Source organism: Plecotus auritus (genome assembly GCF_963455305.1).
Source record: "Plecotus auritus genome assembly, chromosome: 1".
NCBI lineage: Eukaryota > Metazoa > Chordata > Mammalia > Chiroptera > Vespertilionidae > Plecotus > Plecotus auritus.
In genome coordinates, this window is record NC_137770.1 from 196,743,961 (window position 1) to 196,766,137 (window position 22,177).

Sequence of the window (22,177 nt, forward strand, 5' to 3'; positions counted from 1 at the left end):
GGTTGGTAAGCCTAAATAGGAATAAGAACTATCACGTTTTCCCAACTCTCTGTCTTCCTATATCAAACACAACATGGCCTTCATCCCTCTGGTGTCTGGATGATGCTGTTTGAGGCAATCAGGGGGCCTCAGGATCTTCTTTTCTACATCTAGTCAGAGCCCATAAGTTTAAAAAAGAGTGGGAATTATGTGTGTTTGGGGAGGTGGAGGGAATGATAAAAAGCAGGGGTGAGGGGAGGAGGACACCCCAAATGTAAAACATACAGTTTCTGAGAGAGATGGAAAGAGCCCTTTATAACAGTTCAAACTGGGGATTATAGTTTTTGTTTCATGCATTCAGAATGTAAGAGGGTTGGACAGTGGGGTTAGGAAAATATTTGATCTCAGTACAATAGAGCTACACTCCATGAAACTTGGCAGACGCCTGGACCAGGAGGACATGCATATTTCTTAGCATCGGGCTAAGGCTCTAAGAAGGGGAATTAGCCAGGGGCAGGCCTCTGATCCTTGCAGCTTTCAAGCAGTGGGTATGGGTAGATTTCTCTTGATCAAGGATGAGTAAACAGAAAGAAAGGAACTTGCGGGGGAAACCTTGAAGAAAAAGTGAAAGGAATGACATTCTAAAGACTCAGAGAAAGAGCAGATTTCTGAACATGACATACTATAAGATCCAAAAGAAAATATTTAAAAGCAGTTTTGCAACTTTAGTAAGATGTAAGAAAATGCAGTCTTTATTAAATACAAGTGGGAAGCAATAAAAAAAGAATAAGCATTGGGATAAAAAATAGATGAACCAACGATAGGAGAAATAAGGAAGGATCAAAAGAAAATTGATGTAAAATCTTCAAATTAAAATCAATACTACAGGTAGTAAATACAAACTCAAGAGGCTCTCTCCATAATGCAGGGGAAAGACAAAGAGTGAAAAATGATGAGAAAGAATATGATTGATAATGAGGGGGAAGATAGGGAGCAATCTAAGAATCATAGGTGTTTCTGGAGAAATAGGGATAACTGGAAAGAATATGATTAATCAGAGCTGTAACCAAAGAAAACATTTCAAAAACTAGAATACAGACTGAGAGGGCTTTACAATATTCTAGGCGAAATATGTGAAAAGACACCTCTCCTAGAAATGTCTGGGAAAATTTTTGAATTATAAAGATAAAAAAAAAATCCCACAAGAATCTAACAAAGTGAAACTAGCTAAATAGAATGGAAGAGAAAGCAGACAGACCTCCATGGCACTAAATTCCAGAATTCAATAGAAAGAAGACGAAAAGGGCTGAGATGGAAAGAGAACATAATCATCCCAAATTTTAGATTCCACCAATTATCTTTCATTACTGTAGACAACAAGAAAATGATTCTCAAATACTTAGTGGCTCAGAAAACAACATATCTGAAGATGAAGTTCAGCCTACTCAGATTAATCAATTTTGGGATCGAGAAAAAGATAATATTAAAAACTTGGTGGTAACATCATTAGGAACAACTGTGATCAGACCAAAGAGGCAATTTTAATGAACCCACAAAAAATGTGGCTGGGTTTAGAGCTCTTTTTAGAAGGCATCTGAACAATTGAGAGCAAGCAATTTCAGTATTTATATTCCTCACTAAGAGAACAACTCCTTATTTAAACTAAGATATTTCTCCTTTCAACAGGATTATCACCAACTTCTAAAATGTAATTGTAACTATGCAAACAAAGAAATCTATCTACATTTCCCTATCAAAAAATTGAAATGAGCCAAAACCGGTTTGGCTCAGTGGATAGAGCATCAGCCTGCGGACTGAAAGGTCCCAGGTTCGATTCCGGTCAAGGGCATGTAACTTGGTTGCGGGCACATCCCCAGTGGGAGGTGTGCAAGAGGCAACTGATCGATGTTTCTCTCTCATCGATGTTTCTGACTATCTATCCCTCTTCCTTCCTCTCTGTAAAAAATCAATAAAAATATATTTAAAAAAAAATTGAAATGAGTTACTGAAAGGAATTTTTAGGGGTGAAATAGGCAGGTTTAGGAAATTTTTTAAAAAAAATAAGGGGTCCATGTATAAAAACACAGGGCTACAGAGTTGCAAAAGGGTACATTTCCATAAGACAAGGGAACTGAAAGTAGCAAAAGGTACACATTTACAGAATAACGGGAAGGAAACCTCTCATTCAAAGAAAGAGGAAGAAAAGCTTAGAGAGAATAGAAGAACAATAAGGGAGAAGGGAACCTCAGGTACTTCACATGACTCTTGAGCTCAGGAGTTGCTATAGTGACCAAATCAAAGGGGACCAATCAGAGGGGATATTGAGGCACAAAAAACTGCAGCCTTTAAAAACTAGGAAAAAGGACTCAGTGGGAGTCTATCCCCCTCCCCACATGGGAGTCTGTGCTTATTTCTCAATAAATTTCCACCTTTGCTATACCACCTTTCATCTGTGGTTTTATTCTTCGACTCCAATGGACAAAGAGCCCGGGAAAACCATCCTGTTCAGGGGAACACCATGCGTTCCAGTCCAAATTTCTCGTTTCATTACCAAAAAAATTCTATAATGGTCTTTTTAAATGATGAAAATATGGATGATCATTTTCTTTTCTGCTTTTTTGTGTTTGCCAAACTTTCCTTAATGAATACAAATTATTTTTATAATTAAAACCCTTATATTAAAATTCAAATTTTTCTAGAGCTCAAGACCTGGAAATACATTTTTTCTAATGAATTTGTGGGTTTTTAAAAAAATATTTAATGAGTTAATATATAAAAGAATCATAATCGTGCTCAATGATGTTAGCAACTATTGCTATTGTTATTGTTATTCTATAAATGCTATGAAACTCATCATTTTGGGAGGCAGTATAGCATAATGGTTAAAATTATAAGTCAGGTGTGGTCTGTTGAAGTTGTGATGTAGAACTGCCTAAGCTAGAAGCACTGACACTTTCTAACTCTGGTACCTAGAGCAAGCTACTTACTTCTCAGTGCCTCCGTTTTATCTACTGTAAAATGGGATAATAAATTCCTACTTCTTAGGGTTGTTCTGAGGATTGATTAAAGCTCTTAAAACAAATTGTTGGTACATAGTAAATGCCCAGCATGTGGTGATGATAGATGGTGGTGGTGATAATGTTTCTATCAAAAGTGCTACTTCAACAGCATCTCTTTACATCATCAGAACACCCAATATTTAATACTGATATTAAATAAAACATGGTTCTAAATAATCTGACAGTTGTTTTTAAATTATGTCATGACAAAAATGTAGATTTAATAATGTAACAGTGATTAAAATCAACCTATTTCCAATACTTCAGAATGCTTGCATATCAATTAACTCTAAAGTATGCTACCAAATTCCATCTTTTTAAACAATGCAGGCTATATGTGTTTGGAAGCTACCACTTGAAGCCAGAATTTAAATTTAATGGGAAATATTAATTTAAATTATTACAATATCCAACCCCCTAATACACAGTCCCTGGCTAAGTTTTTAAAGATTTAAAGAAAAGGGTCCCAATGGGGTGTTTCCTCCATCCTTATTCCTACCTCCTTAATTGCAATGGCGGCAAACTGCTTAATTATCCTTTATTCAGGAGGGGACTGAGACCTAGAATGTGCAAATCAAAATACCTCAACATTACAGTCTCTTCTGAATGTAAGATATTGTACATCTCTACCAAGAAGCTCATTTGTAATCTTAAAGCTAGAGCAGACTTTGTGATAAATTAAGAGATGTGTCATGAGCGTAGTTGGGTGTAATGTGGGTAATACAATCTAGTCTTTCAATTAGATACATTTCCCTTTTATTTGGCATTTAGTATTTCTTGTCTAATTGCCTTTTGTCTGCCTTTAAAATTATTGCCCAATTGTCACAATATGCCATGTTATTGATTTTGTTTTATTTGACACAAAGTACTGCTCTGTATCAACTGAATGTTGGCTTCCAGCTTTTCCCTGGATCAAAAAATGAGCTATTTTTTTTCACTGGAAGCAAACTCTTTTCGTGGTTATCAGTCAACTGCCAAGAAACCTCCGTAGGAGCCTCTAGAAGAGTAAAAAACTATAAAATATCATGTGTACTACACTTATTTGCAATTGATTTTGTTTTAAATTTGTGTGACGAGCCTAATGTTTTGAAAATCAGACCAGCTTTAAAAGAATAATAAGATCCCACTATTTTAAACCACTCCAGAGAAGATAAATAGTGTACAGCTATATGTGTTTAGACATAAATAATCATGTCTAAGGACACATCTATGTCTTCAAAAAGCAGCATTTACCTCTACATTGTCCGACGGTAACAAATCCGATCAATACTAATGAATTTTCCAGATGTTGAGCTTGACATTTTTGGAACATCTGCAACTGGGTTGGGCAGCTTCCTTTTGCTCACCCTCAAGGCTCAGTTTCACAATGTAACAATTAGCCTAAATGGCTGGTAATTAGACTAACTGTAGCCTCTCAGGGTAAAATCAAGGTTTCAGCAGTGGTCTCCAAAAGTATAAGGGAAACAAAACAGCCTTGGCTCCTTGCTCTTAAACTTCCATGGTGGCCTGACATAATCTCAGAAGGGACTCCAAGTCTTGTACAGTGAAGTTAACAGTCTCGGAAGGATCCATTCTGAGGCTGTCTCGCTTACCTTGTTACAAAACAGAGGCTGACATTGAGCCGTGAAGCACTGGGTGACTCCATTTCTACACACACATTTGGCACACGAACTCAGTGGCCAGTCCTCCCCATCCTGAAACACACGGCCTTCGTAGGAACAGGACTCTGGAAGGTCAGAGAAAGAAAAATCACTGGGGGGATTGCACTTGCTGATCCCAGGGCTGATGCATGGGTGTGTGGCCAGTGCAATCACATGGGGTCCCTTGTTGGGCCCCAGTACAAAGAAGGGGGCCCCATTCTTAGGGTTTAATGCTTTGCAGTCATTGTATGGAGCTCTTAATAACTCTCCATTTTGTAAGGGAAGTCCAACGAGCATGCACTGGGGTTCAGGGTCTCAGCTGGTGCACAGTCCCATCTCCCGCTTCCTCTTTGCCTTTCTGGGATGGGCTCTCCACCTCCCGCTCCAAAACCTGCCGCCCTCCACCACAGTGGGCCTGGGGGCCTGGATGCCGTGCCAGGGGAGCACATGTGTCCTAAGCACCAAGTAGCAGGGCGGGGTCCTGGGAGCCCATGAGGACTCCACCCACCCAGCAAGTATCCCTACACCTGAGGGAATATGATATAAAATAGCAAACTGAAAACAGGACAGGTGGAAAAGCCCACAGAAGGAAAGAAAAAACATCCCCCACACCCCTGGCCTTTTGCACAAGGCGCCCAGCACTTTTTCATTTTGCACACCATCCAGCAAATGATGGAGTTGGCCCTGGCTGATCCTCCAGTCTCTCCAGACAAAATTCTTCCAATGAGTCTTTCTCATGGAGGCCAGCAAGAAAGCCTCCTAAAACATGAGCCAGGACTCCACAGACTCACACTGCCCACTCTCCACTCCACCCCTATACCCTGTGGCTCAAGCATTTTTATTTGCAGGGTAATTTGACTTAAAGCAGCTGCCTGTCCATTTCTGGTGAGTGACATTAGCAAGGCATGAGGCAAGCATTCTACTTCCATCATTTCCTCACATGCTATTTAATCCCTGGAATGGTTCTCCAGGGGAAGAGCTGGCCAGAAATGGAATAATTGGGGATCAGAAAGAAACCAGGGGTCTTTTTAAAGGGAAAAGGCAAGAAGAGTCGAGCTTCCAGGTGCCATTAAGTAAAAAAATAAAATAAATAAATTAGCTATTACTTGCCAGGAGAGAGCATAATGCAGCCATGACAACAATTCACATTTATTGTGAAGGAAGGGGACATATATCCGTAAATGTAATAAAAGTGGTACTTGGAACAGGAGTGAATTCCAAGGAGAAGGCCTGGCAGTGTGCTGCTGGCCTGCTGAACTGTGCCTTGGTTTGGAGGCAGGCAGGATCTCCACAGCGAAGATGCAATCCAAACAGATTAAATACCTGCTTCCTGCTTGGTGTGTCTTGGAGAAAAATGTTATGCCATCTCAAAGACCAGCCAGCAGAATTAGTGCCAGTGATACTACATTCAGAGAGATTTGTTCGTTCTCCTCTCCGCCAGGAGACCGGAGGAACTACCTTGGCCTTATAGAATCACATCAAAGGATCTTATACCTCCTTCCTTTCCTTCTCAGGAGCTATGAAGGCAGAGGCATGCATCTGGCCAAGGCAAAATCGGTAAGTCAGAGACTTGCAGAATCCTAAGTTTGGGATGAAGCTTAAAGATTTGTTCCAACCTCACTCTTTGCAACATCCCTTCCTGCCAAGTGCAAGGCTCTGTCTTGTTCCAATAAGAAATGGGGTTGGGAATCTTTGAACCATATTGAACGTGAAAGAGAAGACTTGGGATGTCACCGGGTGAACCTCAAAGGCAAAGAGGATCTATTTTTACAAGCTCATACTCACTCCCACGGCCCACACAGATGGGGCAGCAGCTTCCTTCAGGGATGAATTCCAGCTCCTGGTGTCCACACAACAGCGGTGGGCATGGTTGGGGACCACATCGGACTTCTCCATGCGTGCAGGAGCACACACTACACACAGAGGAGGCCCACTCTGTCCCATGCTGAGTATCGGGGGTTGGTGGGGGGAGGGGAGAAAAAGAAGGTTATAGCTAGAATATAGGTTTTCATTTGGCCAGACACAAACCAACCTTTTTAAATGAAGGATGGAGCCCAGGAAAGGTGGAATAAGGCTCTAAGCTTGCAAGATTAAGACCAGGGTTTGCAATGTCCCAAGTCTAAAAACTAGCTTTTATTTTATTTTTATTATCCCTAAGATTATATTTGAAATTTTCAGAAAAGCACACACAAAAAAAATCACCCCAATCCCATCACTTAAAAATTCTATAAAGCCCAGAGTAAAATGCACACACTTACACATACAGCTACTTAATATTTTATAATGATGATATTGTTTTCAATAGCTTTCTCAATTCTTTTTCTCCCTCTGCTCCCCTCCCCTCTCTTCCTCCCTCTGTGCCCCATTCTCTCCTTTCCTCCAATGACCTCATGGTCCTGGGGGAAGTGTGACCGCCAGCAGGAGGCACCTGCTCCATTCAGTTCTCACACAAACTGCGGCGTCAACTCATTCCCTGTGAGAGTGCCCATCGACACTTAGAGAACGCTCCTAATCCACTTCAGACTGGGATACAGCATTCCCAAAGCTAACGCTGCCTCAGTGCTCTAACAGAACCCCGTTTTGAGTTACCATATGATTTACTGAGTACTCAAAGTATCTAAATGAGCCACTCTCAGGTGTGACGCAGAGTAAGAGGAGGTGAACCCTAAATGTAAAAAGCTACAAATATGCTGATTGCTTAGGGAAGTAGCTGTCAAAATATGTTCTCAATGGCAGAATGAAATAATGGTGGCCTTTTACAAGATGTAGGGGGGAAATTAGCTTAATGAATGAAGTTTTCCTCCTATAAGATTTTCTTTAATACTGGAACCTCCTTTCCTTTGCCTCCGTTAATGTAGTATAGACTTCTATTTAAAAAAAAAAATCACACATTCCCAGTGCTCAATCACCTAATGTAATATGGGGATTACAACTGTGTCACTGAGAAGCATGGAAAATGAAGTCCTTTTGCTTCTCCACAAGCCAGCATCCAGCATAATTATTCATCTCTCTCAAACACAAAAGAACTCTGTCTTACCTAAGCAAGTCAGTACCTCTTTATTCACAAATGGCTGCAATATTGCAAGCACTGCAAATCTTTCATTTTGGAATTACTAATAACCTGAGCTATTATTGTAGCAATGATAATAATAGGTCGTCATAGTCATGTAATTATTTGGGAATCAAGTCCTCACCTTACTGTCATGAAGGTTTCTATCCTCTAGGTGGACTGACTGGGAGCACAAGGGGGCAGCAATGCAAGTCATGTGCCGAGTCCGACAAACCAAGGATTTCCTGGGATGCTTGTGTGTTCTGGAATCCCAGCTCACCGCCCAGTCTGCTTTGGGGACTATGGGTCAGTGACTTGATCTTTCTAAATTTCAGTTTCAAGGTAGCTGATTAAAGAGCCAACAAGAGGGGGTGGCAGGTAGAAGGTGCTCAATTCTCTCCCCGATTTCCCCCACATGAGTTTCTGGCCTTCCTTCCCATTTCCACACAGACTTGCCAGCTGTGGTTGTGGAAATGGACATGTGTGCCAAGACCAAGTCCTCTCCCATCAATTTTCACTTCTGCTATAATTAAACACAACATTTCAAATGTAGTACAGCATATAAATGGGCGAGCCCACAACTTGCTGATAGGCCTAAGCACACAAGCAAAGCAAGACATTTCAAGAGAAAAATTGACAGGTCCTGGTGAGGTAAAATTTTAAAAGTCTGTCAAAAATACATTATAAGCAAACTTAAAAGGCAAAAGACAAACTGATTTAAAGATTGCAAATTATATTAATTAAAACAAAATTGATATCCAAAAGTACTGACAAACAATAAGAAAAATCTCAATGGAAATAAATGGCAATAAGCTTATAGAAGATTCAACTTCCTTAATTGCAAAGAAATATTAAAATGAAATTAAATATTATGTAAAGTCAGGTAAGGGGAGAGTTAAAATTCACAGTAGTTAGTGCTGGGAGCTGCAGTGGAGGGAGTTTCTCCCCCCCCCCCAACCAAAGCCTTCCTCACTGTAGCATGGGAATAACTCAGCCAGGCAAGGCCTGTGCGCTCTGTGATATCCCCACTGGGTTTATCAGTAGACACAGAGGATTTAAAATGCACTTAATAACGACCATAGCTGTTACAGCCTCAATGCTCAAAACCTTTAGATGCTTTGACCTATTAATTTCACTTTTAAGAAGTTATATGAAAAAAATGATCAATGAAACACATAAAAGTTTAAATACTAGAAATTCCATTTCACTTCTTTATAGCAAAATTAGAAATATTTTAGTGAAAACTGGAATCTACCCAAATGCCTAATAATAGAAAATCATGTTCTCTAAGACTATGCTAGGGAACTATTTAAACATAATATTGTGTGTGTGTGTATATATATATGTGTATGTGTGTGTATATATATATGTATATATATATATCAAGATATATAGCCCTAACTGGTTTGGCTCAGTGGATAGAGCATCGGCCTGCGGACTCAAGGGTCCCAGGTTTGATTCTGGTCAAAGGCATGTACCTCGGTTGTGGCACATCCCCAGTAGGGGGTGTGCAGGAGGCAGCTGATTGATGTTTTTCTCTCATCGATGTTTCTAACTCTCTCTCCCTCTCTCTTCCTTTCTGTAAAAAATCAATAAAATATATATATTTTTAAAAAGCAAGATATAAACTGTATACACAGTATAATTACAACTGTGTAAAGCCTATGGCTCTATCTATCCATCTATCTATCTCTGTGTCTACCCATCACCACTGCCACCCCCTCTCCAAAAAACTAAAAGAACAGTAACAGTGGTTTTTAGAGTTTGGGGATTACTAGTGTTTTTTTTTCCTCTGCTTTTGTATACTTCTCTATTTTCCAAATTTTCATCAATAAACATATTTTTACTTTTGTCATCAGAGAGCAAATTCCTGTTTAAAATATATAATGAATCATTTATATATCTTAAGTAAAGTAAAATTTGAAGACTGCATATAAAACAACTTGAAGTGAACTTCTTTATTACAAATTAGGAGATTGCTTCTAAACATCTAGCCATTTCACTTCATTAAAACCAGAGCGTGATTTTTTTACTACTCAGAAACACTATCATTTCTGAAACATTTACAATCACACCACCTTTCAGACAGAGACCACAAAAATTAATTACAACAACAATCTGTCAATCACCAAAAGAGTTTCATATGTAAAATGAGAGGGCTGTGTTCGCTAATCTCTCCAGTACCTTCAAACTCCCTAATGATATAAATCTATTATCTAACTCAAGAGACATAAAATTAAGCAGGGGATTCCCTCTTCACAATAAGCTGGAGAACTATGGCAATAACATGGAACATTCAGCAGGAAAACTGTTAAAGCCACAGAATAAGCGCCAGAGGGTGACCCAAAGTGCACAAGTAAAGGAATTACTCCCATTTCTCACTCAGGGTCAAGTCACAGAAGTCCCCTCCTTTCCATTGCCTACTCCTGTCCCTAAGGCAATGATACCTCTCTCACCAAAGGGAGATTAGGGATCAAGAGGTTCATCACATGCAGGTAGGTAGATAGATAGATAGATAGATAGATAGATAGATAGATAGATAGATAGATAGATACTGTAGACAGATAGATATAATTTCAGTGCTCTATCTACCTATTTACAAAAGCCTTATTTATTTTATAGACACTGTAGCAGCAAAGAGAGCTTTGTAAAATCAAGGAGTAACAGCCACCCACCCAAAAGACCCGGGTTTATCTGTGCCATCTTAACCTCATTAAACTTATAGATAACATGAGTTTTTGACACTGTGAGAAAAGCATTCTGCAGACATCTTAAATATATTCTTTTGTAAATCCTCACCCGAGGATATTTTTTCCATTGATTTCAAGAGAGAGTTGAAGGGAGTCGGGGGGATGGGAGGTGCAGAGAGAAACATGGACATGAGAGAGACACATTAATTGGTTGCCTCCCTCAAGGGCCCCTACTGGAGCTGGGGAACCTGCAACCAAGATACGTGCCCTTGACCGGGAAACCTGCAACCCTTTGGTCCACAGGCCGATGTTCTATCCACTGTGCAAATGGCCAGGGCTTAAATGTATTCTTATGCACAGTCAACCAACGTCAGCTTGGCTGTAGATATAATTCCAAAGGAAAGATAAGGTCATAAAGTATTTGCCTCACTTACTGTCAGAGCAACAAAATAATTTTTCTTTATATAATTTGTTCCCATTATGAAGTTATAGAGGTAGAATACTAAATATCTGGCAATGTTCAGTGCATATTATAATTACATCCTCTAGGTTGAGAAGAACAAGGCTGCAGAATTCAATACTCACTTCTTCCCCCACACACATAAATTAGTTCTCCTTTTAGCCTCAGAACAGGCAACGTGAACAAACCTCTCCCTCCGTGCTCCTGTATTCAGTCCTATGTGGGCACCAGGACATTACCACCTGCCACTTCCTTTTTTAGTGAATCTTCAAGCATTATGTTTTCTCTGACATGGTATTATCTGGTGCTGGTATAAATTAGTACAGAGGAGAAGAAAGGGGATTAATGGTCCTTTCCCCTCTCTCTCACAAGCTAATTTGTGGGAAAAAGAACAGGGGGAAAGCACTCCAGCACTCTTTAAGAAAATATATTTCAGGCTTGTCTCCCTGTCTGGTTGGCAAGGCTGGGCAGAGATCCAAATGCTAATTTGAAGGGATAGCTTTGGGGAGGTCATGGATGAAACAGTCCCCCAAATGCTGGCGGTAATAAGCCCAAGTAAAACTGTCAAATCACCTGCAGTCAGCCAAAAGGCTCAAGTGTTTTCCTCCCTCCAGGAAAATGTTGGGACTTGTCTTGACTTGCTGGAATGCCAGTTGTACAAGATGCTGCTGCCCTGCAGGCAAAAGAGGTTCTCTAGCAGGAGGCCAGGCTGCTCACTCAGAGCAGGGCCTCTTGCTGCCCTGAGCGCTACCACCCCTGACTTTCCTTTGTTTCAACCCTGTTTTCTGGGGCATTTCCACTGGTTCCCCTCCTGCCACACTCTATCCTAAAGCTTCTTCTAAATCTCTCTTAAGGGAAAGCTTTTACCCAGATCACAGTTCCAAAGTTCCTAAAACACCAGGCTATTTTATAGCTCCTGTGAGCGAGTCTCCATAGCCTGCCCCATGGGATGCAAGCCAGAGGCTAGAGAAGAAAGTGCTCTGGAAACTGCTTACCAAACGAGCTAAATGGGATGGGGGATGGGGGGTGATGGGTGGGGGGTGAGGAGTGAGGGGGAAAGTCTCCAAGATTCAGGGGGGGGAAATCACCTGTGATGCAGGTGATAAGGTGAGACTCAGAGCAAACCCAGAAAAGCATTTAATCCACTCAAGAAGATAAACACTATTAAGAAGGAAGTAGCAAGAATCTAGAGGAAGTGAAGAAAGAAAGAGAGGAAGGAAGAACAGGAAGACTAGAAACATGAGCATTTTAACTTTATTAAGACTAAAATTAGAAGACTCTGTCTTGACTTAAAAATAAATCATTCTTCCATCTCTATTTGAAGTAGAGATTTTTTTTCCCCTTAAACTACAGTTCCTTAAATGCAGCCCTTTTCTCAGTTACATCCATACCAGAAATATAATTATAGCATTTTCTGAGGGAGTGTATTTTGAAACTTGCATATGGAAAAGGGCATGTGGATCCGTTCTGACCCAGTTTAGAGCTTTCCATGTGATGTGTTACAGTGGAAGGGGTGAACCGCAGGGAGGCGGGCAGAAGGAAGACTTTCTGAACTCTCCCAGAAAAAGTAGGCCAAGCGGATCTCCAACTAACCTATCAGCAGGTCTGCAGTCCAACGACCAATGTGCCCTGGGACAAGTACATGGATGAGCTGAAAAGAGATATACCCATGGTCTGAGTCCTCCAGTCATCAATGTTTATTGAGCACCTACGCTGGGAAAAGTTCAGTGCTAAGTGCCAGGTTAGGTGGGATGCAAGGAAGATCACTCTAAAGATATAGAAAATGTCGGTGTTCTCAGGCCTCTTAAATCAAGATAGGAAGACTGCACATGTGCACAAACGTAACATGAGAGAGCAAAATGGAAAGTGTCAGTAGAGGGGTCCATGCAAAGAGTTAATGAACTCTGATTTCCCATGTCCCTGGTACCACCTCTCATTTGAGACGTCTGATGTTCCCCAGTTCCTGATCTTATTTTGACCCTATGTGCTCCTTCCCTTGAATAATTTAGCTTGGTGGTTTTGACCTTGAACCACCTACCTAATACAATCATTATGAACAGGCATTATTTCCATCACCGGTCTGTCCTGCAACACCTTCCGTTTCACAGGGATCCTCTTCCGTGGAGGGTAAACCTTACATCACCCAACATAACAGACTGAATCGAGCAGCACAGAGGATACGTGCTATGAAGACATTCCCAACATAGATCCTGCCTGGCTGCCTTTCAGCAGCACATTGTGCAGAAGTGAAAGAGTGGCTTCCTCAGGTAAGTCGGAGACAGTGGCTCAGGTGAGATGATCCCGTCCCACAGGGACAGTGCATTGTGCTTGCTGAGTTTTAGGTCCGCACACTGAATAGCAGCCGAGAGTGGATATTATCAAATCCTGCTAACCTCTGCTCTCTCCTGAATGGGTAGAGGCACTAACTTGGAGAAAGTTTTGTATCAGGTGGAAGATGAGGATTAAAGCAAAGAGCTTCTTTCCATCACATTCAACTTCACCTGCTGCCTACGGGTAACATTTAGGTATGAGTAAAGATGAACTAACTGTAACCACTCCGTTTTCATAACTTCTATTATAAACCTGGCAATGGTACTTTTAAATCAGTATTTAGTATCTCAAAATTAATCCCAAATGATCTGAAATGAGAAAGTGTAATAAAGGGATTTTAGGACCAATTTATAGTACTGTGATTCTAAACGGGGGTAGCTGAGCATTTTGCCCCTTTGGGGAAATTTGGCCATGCATGCAGACATTTCTGATCATTAGACTGGGCGAGGGCGGGGGTTACTGCTAGCCTCGAGTGGGTAGAGGCCAAAGATGTTGCTAAATTTCTTACAATTTAGCATAGGACAGCCCCATAACAAAGCTTAAAATGTCAATAGTCCTCAGGTTTAGAAACTCTCCCCTAAGGGAAAGAAGACCAGGGTTCTAGATCCGGTTATCCCACTTATTAGCAATACGACATTGGGCAAGTACTTCAAGCTCTTTGTAATTCAAGTGCTTCATCTTTAACACAGGAATAATAATATCTGCTCTACTCACCACTCAAATGAAAAAACTGTACGTTGTATCTAAAACCAAGTTGGCACTTTTATTATTTAGCATCGCAACTTCTTCAACATCAACATTCTCAGACTACCCTTTACACAGACACAAATTCAATCTATGCATATTTACAGAGGGCCTAAGGAATAAATAGGGCAGTGTTAATCTTGTTCAAGAAACCCAAATGCCCGTGGAAAGTCAAATGAGCTTCCGGCCCTCCAGAGCCCAGACAAAGGGAAAAAACACCTCTCTTGTCAACATAAGGTTAGCATTCAGCCTCCCCTTGTCAATGATCTACAGACAGAGAATCACCCCTGGATCAGAAAACACTTACCGCATAGATTTTCTTTTCGTGATGGCAAGATCCACGAGTCGTGGACACACACTCAGGGCAGCACTGGTTGGCGGCTATTTGAAGTACTTCTCCCTGCGCATTTAAAAACAGCTCAGTGTTAAGCAGTGGCAGCAGTCACAATGGTTCTTTGCACCTTAGCCATCTTGGATGCACTAAATCTCTAAATATGTTTCCACCGGTGACAATAATAGACAGGATAAACCAAATAAACGAACAAAAGGGATTCTCTCTGTCAAGATGAGCTTCTTCAAAGATAAAATGAACCCCCTTGTGGAAGCAATTTCCTTGGAAATTGTCTACATCTTTTCACATCTAATGAAGTGAAGAATTTTGTTCACTAGAAATGCTTCATCTGAGTGCCACATAAGAAAAGCAGAGAGGGTGAGAGAAGAACTGTCTCTTGACCTGGATAGGGGTGAGGGGTGGCCACAGAGCTGGTGGCCCCAGGTCTTCCAGATCTCCTAGAGAGGTCAGATGCTGTCAGCCTCTAGCGGGAGAGTGGGGGGGGCTGAGATTTTGAGGTTCACTTTTACCAGGAACTTGGAGAGCAAGGCAATACTGAAGGACAAAGCTGGGAGAGGAAACAGCATTGTTGACGTATCATGTGTACTGTGGAGAGCTGGTAGAATTCATGGGCTCCAGGAAAGACCTACATTGCTTTTCAAGGCTTCCATAATGGTAACTGTGTTTCCTAACAAGATGTGATACTATCAAGGGAATGTGCTACCATGAGACACCCCAGGATTTATTGGGAAGTTGTCACATGAACTAACCATCCATTTGCCACTGTGAGTAATCCATTTATCTAAGAGTTATTAAAACTATGGAGCAAAGAGCTTATGTTTGTCTTTGCGGCCAGTGACTCTCTGCTTTCTCTTGTTCCTCCACTACATAGATCTTAGCATTTCCTCGAGTCTTGAGATGTGGCAGAACAGGCAAAGAGTAATTTCAGTCAAAAACGTTAGGAGACCCTACATTAGCCAGGAAATCATAACTTGTTCACAGAATAGAAGTCTATAAAGAATTCAGCTGCTAGAATGAAAAACGTGTATGTGTGTGTGTGTGTGTGTCTGTGTGTGTGTGTTCATGTTTCCTTGTTATTTGGGGCTGCTTCTGTTAAAAATATTGAGCGTACAAGAAAATTGTAATTTTATATAACTACATTCACAAGAGTGGGTGAGCAATGGGACTAAGATTTTACAACTATCAATCCATAAAGCAGATAAATACACCAGCAGGCAGGCTGGCCAAACGCCCATGTCCCCTCCCCCTGGCCAGGCTGGCCGGACCCCACCCATGCACAAATTCATGCACCGGGCCTCTAATATTATATATATATATATATATATATATATATATATATATATATATATATGCAAAAGGAGGTTTACAGTTGTTCATACAGAAAAATATATAATACAAGAATCCTAAATAATAAAAGCCTAACATGCAAATCGACCAAATGGTGGAACTACTGGCTGAACAACTGGTCACTATGATGCATACTGACCACCGGGGGGCAGACGCTCAATGCAGGAGCTGCCCCCAGCCCTCAGGCCCCAGGCCAGCCAAGGTGGGTGCCAGCGGAGTCCCCGATTGCCCTGCCATTTGCCTCACAGAGGGAGGCGACTGGAGGTGGCAGGGGGAGAGGGGGGCGGGGCCAGTGAGTGAGCAGCACCAGGCTGGCCAAGGCAGGTGCCAGCGGGGGGGCCCCCCATCAACCTGTCAGTTGCCCCACAGATCGGCCCTGATCACCAGCCAGGCCTAGGGACCCTAACCCATACACAAGTTCTGTGCACTGGGCCTCTAGTAAATAATAATCTATATATATAAAAAGCCAGCAACCATAACAGCCATAACAATCATAAAAACCGATTGCTATGATGCCCACTATGGCCAGCAAGCCAGCGATCAGGGGGTAGGGCCGGCCGGCTAACCTCACAGCCCTTCCCCCCTGCTGATCAAGAGCTGGCTGCCAGCCAAACGACCCCTCCCTCTTCCCAATAGGGCCTGGGGCTGGGCAGCCAACCTCCTGCAGCCCCTCCCACTGGCCACCCCACCCTTGATCGCACCCCCCACCCCAATAGGGGTGGGGCTGGCCAGCCAACCTCCTGCAGCCCCTCCTCCTGGCTGGCTAGGCCCCCAATGGGCCCCCACCACTCTGATCAGCCCACAGCCCTCTCCCCTGCTGGCCCTCTCCTTGATCACCCTTTACTACCTCAATAGGGAGCAGGGCTGGCCCGCCAACCTCCAGAAGCCCCTCCCCCCCACCCAGCCCCACCCCAGATTGGCCCCCTCACCCCATCAGGGGCAGGGCTGGCCAACCAACCACCCATGGCCCCTCCCCCAGGCCACTGGCCCCGATCAGCACCCCCCACCCCATTTGGGGGTGAGGCCGATTGGCCCACCACCCACAGCCCCTCCCCATGGCCAGCCCTGCCCCCAGTCAGCCCCCCAACCTTAATCGGGGGCAGGGCCCGCCAACCAATTGCCCACAGCCCCTTCCCCCAACTGGCCCAGCCCTGATCAGGCCCTGATCAGGGTGGGCTGGCTGGCCAACCTCCCACCATCTCCTCCTCCCAACAGGCCCAGCCCCAATCCTCCCTGATTGGGGCCAGGCCAGCAGGACCCCACCCATGCACGAATTCATGCACTGGGCCTCTAGTAGAAGATAAACTCTGTGTTTCATGTGTTCACAACTGTACACCTACTTTTGCTCACCATACATGTACACATATGTGTGTGTGTGTGTATATATATAGGTATATATGTACATATGTGTATGTATATATGTGTGTGTGTGTGCATATATATATATATATATATATATATATATATATATATATAATTTAATTCTCACAACAACTTGTTAGGTAAGTACTATTATCTGCATTGAAGTTGGCAGCTGAAAACCTACCACATGTACTAATACAGTTGTTCCTTTGCACGGGATTGTCCTCTATACCTAGATATTCTCCAGAAATCCTTAAGAGGATTTGTTCTGACAGGACTGGTTTCTAACTGCCTCTGTTTTTATTAATTTGAGAGGGGAGGGGAGAGAAGGGAAAAGAGAGGGAGAGAGGAAGAGAGAAACATCAATGTGAGAGATGTTGCCTCCCATAAGCACCCTGACTGGGGATCGAACCCACAACCTAGGTATGTGCCCTGACCAGGAATAGAACCCACAAACTTTTGGTGTATGGGACAATACTACAATAAACTGAGCCACCTGGCCAGGGTTATCTTTAACTGCTGATCATGTCTTTCTAATCTTCCTAGGTTCACCTCCCCTTAAACATTTGTGTTCCCCAAATTCCATCCTTGGCCTTGTACTTTCTTCTTCACACAATCTCTTTGGATCTTATTAATTCTAAAAATTTGCACTACTATCTAAATACTAATCATATCCACATACTAACTCCAACCCTATCTTCTCCTTTGAGATTTAGACTCATGCCCCGCTGTCTTTATGAAATATCCACGTGGTTATTCCATGGGCACTTCAAACTCAGCATGCCCCAAACTGAAATCATCATTTCCCTCCCAGATGGGATGCTTTCCTTCACTCCCCTATATTCTCAATATCAGTTGATGGCTCAGCTAACCAACTAGTCATCAAGTCATAAATACGGGAGTCATCTCTCTGTTTCCTTTCCCTCGCCCTCCTACTTTCACCCAGTCCTGCTGATTTATTCCCTAAATATTTCTTGAGCCTGCCCTTTCCTCTTGCTCTGACACTACCAGTGTTCCCGATTTAAGTACTTTCCCTCTCATCTGGATTAATCTCACAGCCTCTGAACTCATCTCCTCATATCTAACATTATGTATTATTTTCTAAAAATCAGAGAGAGATTTCTAAAAGAAAAGCTGGCTATTTACCCATATGCCTGAAACCTTCATTAGTATTCAATCATCTTAAAAATAAAATTCTAAGCTTCGTAGTACACCATACAAGGCTCTCCATAACCTTAACTTACCAACTCTCTGGCCCTATCTCTCATTCATTCATATAGTCAGTCAAATAATATTTACTGATGCCTACCATGAATCAGTTGCCATTGTAGGTGTTGAGGACATACAGTAAACAAAAGAGACAGTAAACAAGAATGGTAAGTAAAATATAGAGTATGTCAGAGAGTAGTGAATGCCAAGAAGAAAACTAAAGCATGGAAAAGGGATAAGAAAGGTGTGGTATGGGATGGAGGACTGCAACTTTAAATAGAAAGATATTCAGGCAAAACATAAAGAAAGTAAAAGATCAAGGCATATATATATATATATATATATATATATATATATATATATATTACATCTCTGTGGGAAAAACAGAGCAAAGGCACTTTGGCATAAGTGTGCTTGGCATAGCCACTCAACAGCAAGCAGGCATGATGTCTAAAGCAGAGAGAGCAAGGGAGAGAACAGTTGGTTAATTAATAGGGTGCAATAGCACCTTAAAGGACACTATGAAGAGTTACTGTGAGAAGAGAAGCCATTGGAAGCCACTGGAGGGGTCTAAGGAAAGAAGCAACATGATCTGACTTCAGTTTTAGTAGGATCACCCTGGCTACTATATCAAGATTACAGTGAAATAGGCAAGTACAGAAACAGTGAAACAAGTTAAGAGGTTAGTGTGAGAATGAAGCAAAAGATAACAGTAAGAGCAGAGAAGCCCCATGTGAAATGTACTGTTTCATGAGGAGCTGGCAGATTTGCTAATGATGTGGGATGTGGGAGAAAGTAGGGAGCTGAGGAAGATGCTGTTTGCTGGCCTGAGGAAGTCGAAGAAGGGAGCTGCCCTTTACTGAGATGGGAAAAATTAGGAAAGGAACAAATGAGGAAGGCATAAAATCACGTTTGGTATAAAACAAGGGTCAGAACCTTTTTCAGCAAAATATTTTTGCCTTTGATCTACGTCACAACTACACAACTCGTCATTATAATGCAGTCATGGCAATAGATGAGTCGGTCTGTGTTTCAATAAAACTTTATTCATGGACACTGAAACTTCATTTCATATAATTTTCACATTGTGAAATATTGTTCTCTGTTGATCTTTTCCAACCATTTCAAAATGCAAAAATTATTCTTTGTTTGCAGTCATAGAGGCTAGATTCTGTTGGTGACCCCCTGGTATAGAACACATTTAGTTTTCAGTGATATAGTCTGTGTCTTATAACAGTGAGTTCAGGGCTTTTGCTGTGATACCACAATTATTCATGTGACATGGAAAAGGGCATGTTTTAATGCCCTTACACAATCAGCTCAGATTTTGACATGAATTACTCAGCAAGCTAAACAGTGATATTTTAAGAGTGTTTACTCCATAAAATAAAAAGCTCTATAATATACAACAAAATATTATCAAATTTACCAGCACTTGATGTACAACCAACTTCTCAGGAATACATACACAGAGAAATTGAGTAATACCTTAAAGGTATACAGAACCTTCACACCAAAGTTAGAAACAGAAATTGATTAGCACTAGAAGGGTATGAAAGCTCAAGATTAATTATTGTGGGGGAGCAAGAAAACTAGAAAAAAATAAACTATGAAACTGACAGAACGCTTTTTCAGAACAAATAATTGGTCTTCTCCGGGGAGTTTCAAATGTTCAAATTTGAAGCTTAAGCTCTTCTTATTTTAATAGACTCACTTTAAAAACAAAGAGTCAGCACCTGGAAAAAAAAATTCTAACAGCATAGATGTGTAGTTAGGAAAAAAAAAAAAAAGACTGAAAAAATTTAACAGAGGAACAAGGTGAACTATTCTTCATACACTTAGTCAAATACCAGAAATTTTTGAGTCAAAGCCTCTATTATTTTAGGGAGCCCAAAGGCAGCACAATTTTACAATCAGAATCAACAATGTTTTTAGAAAACCATCTTTAAGAAGTTGATCCTGACTTTCAATCCATTCAATGGCTTATAAATGCTGTGGTTAGTATCAAGCAGCTGCAGCAACTGTCAAGGCCAGGAAAAGTCTCTGGGTGGCAGTTGGTTTATTAACTGCATAATCATGGTTAACTTGCTTACAATCTCTAGGCTTCACTTTCCTCATCTGTAAAGTGGGGATTAAGATATCTACCCCCCATAATAGTAAATGGAAGAATATTTGTAAAACCTTTAAATGAGTGCCTGGTCCAGAGTACTAAATGCCCAATAAACAGAAATTAAGATATTCTTAAATATGATATGCAAAGATTATCTTCTGTGTTTCATAAAGTTTCCCATTAGTTTGGGATAAAAAACTAGATGGCTGAAAACAGTGCCAAAACCCTACCAGTTCACTGACTTTACCAATACGTTTAGGGCACATTTAGCACATCATACCTTCTCGAAGGCACAGTGAGGGTTTCTGCAAACAGCAGGTTTGCAGATAACAATATCACCATGGCAACGGCAATTCTGGCACGAATCGGGCTTCCAAATTGTGGCATCCTGCAAAGAAGCATAGGCTCTGAGTTAAAAACTGATCAGTCAAGGTATGAACACACAACAACAGCACCTTCAATGGCCCTACAGTCTAAACAATTAAAAGGCAAAGGAAAAGTCACAGGCACGCGTCGTGCTTACTGGGTACTGATTAAATCTCGAGAGGCAATAAAAGCGGTATAATCCATTTCACCACAGTCAACCCACGTAGCCCACAACAAGGGCATGCAGCAGAGAGCTGTCGATACCCAGAGTAAAAACCATCGATTGACCTGAAACGTCAGGGGACAAGCTGCTCCCTGACTTGAAGTTTCTCTTTGCTATTAAGCAGCAGAAACCATCAGAGCCTGTTTAAAAAAAAAAAAAAAAAAAAACGACACTTGGACAAGCACTAACCAGCATTTTCCAGCTCTTTGCTACTACACACTTTAATGCTCATCAGAATCAAGAAGGACCTGAGTACGTAGTTCAATGTTTTTAAGGCAGATCAACCAACACACTGAGTGGCTATTATGTGTCCAGCTGTATGCCAAGCATATGGGGGTATGAATAAAGCACCATCCATAGGACCTCACAAATAATTTTGGATTATGCACATGGGGTATTAAATAAACAAAAATTGACGACACTATGTTAGTTCTCACCAAATTGAAAAGCAAAGTAACCATCATAACAGAAAAGTAAGACTGGGCTCAGTGCAAAAAGGACTTCGAAATATCCTTCCTATTTCCCACCTTCTATTCTGCTGAATCCGTATTTCAATGTGTCCATCTGAAGCACCTTTGAGCCCAACTATAGCACAGAACTCACAGAGACCAGTCTCTGTCCTTTGCAAGGCTGCTCGGTAGGCTTCAAATTGACTGTACTGAAATTTATTTTCTCAGAGATTTCCTAACCTAACTTCCTATTTTGTATGGGTTGAAAACAGCCATATTGTTGGCTGAGTTTTACACACTCAGCCTCTTTTAAGAGGGCTGTCTGTGTTATTATCTGGTTTAAAACTATGATCTCTCATCTTTACCTCTGGTGGGATAAAGTACAGACGCCATGATCAGGCACTCGCCTCTCTCCCGGGCATCGGCCTATCTCCCAGTCCTGAGACTTTCATCCCTCACTTAAATCGGCCAAGCCATTGGACAGCCCCAGCCTCCCTTATCTGTCCCCACTCCTCCTTCACTTCCCCAGAGACAGTTTGCAAATCAGCATGCTTCTTTAAGCCTCAACCTCAAGAATAAATATTTCCTATCTCTTAACTCTGCACATCTCTCTCACACACACACACACACACACACACACACACACACACACGCACACACTCAGGTGTGGCTCTTCAGTGATTCTCTGTGACCTCACTGTTTCCTGCATTCATCTACATTCCTGTTAGCTTGCTAGACCAGAATGTAAGTCCTCAACGCAGGCACGGTCCTTGGATGGCCTCTGTAGGTTCTTTATAAATCAAGGTG

At 41.7% G+C, this 22,177-nt stretch overlaps 1 protein-coding gene across 2 annotated transcripts in view; it reads right to left on the reverse strand.

The window, feature by feature from the left end:
• Positions 1-22,177, reverse strand: part of FRAS1 (Fraser extracellular matrix complex subunit 1) — a gene marked incomplete at its 5' end in the record, with an annotated part of 457,295 nt that overhangs the window by 265,293 nt on the left and 169,825 nt on the right. For both annotated transcript variants that reach the window (XM_080673629.1, XM_080673630.1), the window contains 4 exons: positions 4,631-4,764; positions 6,464-6,623; positions 14,260-14,352; positions 20,613-20,720. In XM_080673629.1, the coding sequence (XP_080529755.1) occupies positions 4,631-4,764; positions 6,464-6,623; positions 14,260-14,352; positions 20,613-20,720 (495 nt within the window). The remainder of the gene's footprint in view (positions 1-4,630; positions 4,765-6,463; positions 6,624-14,259; positions 14,353-20,612; positions 20,721-22,177) is intronic.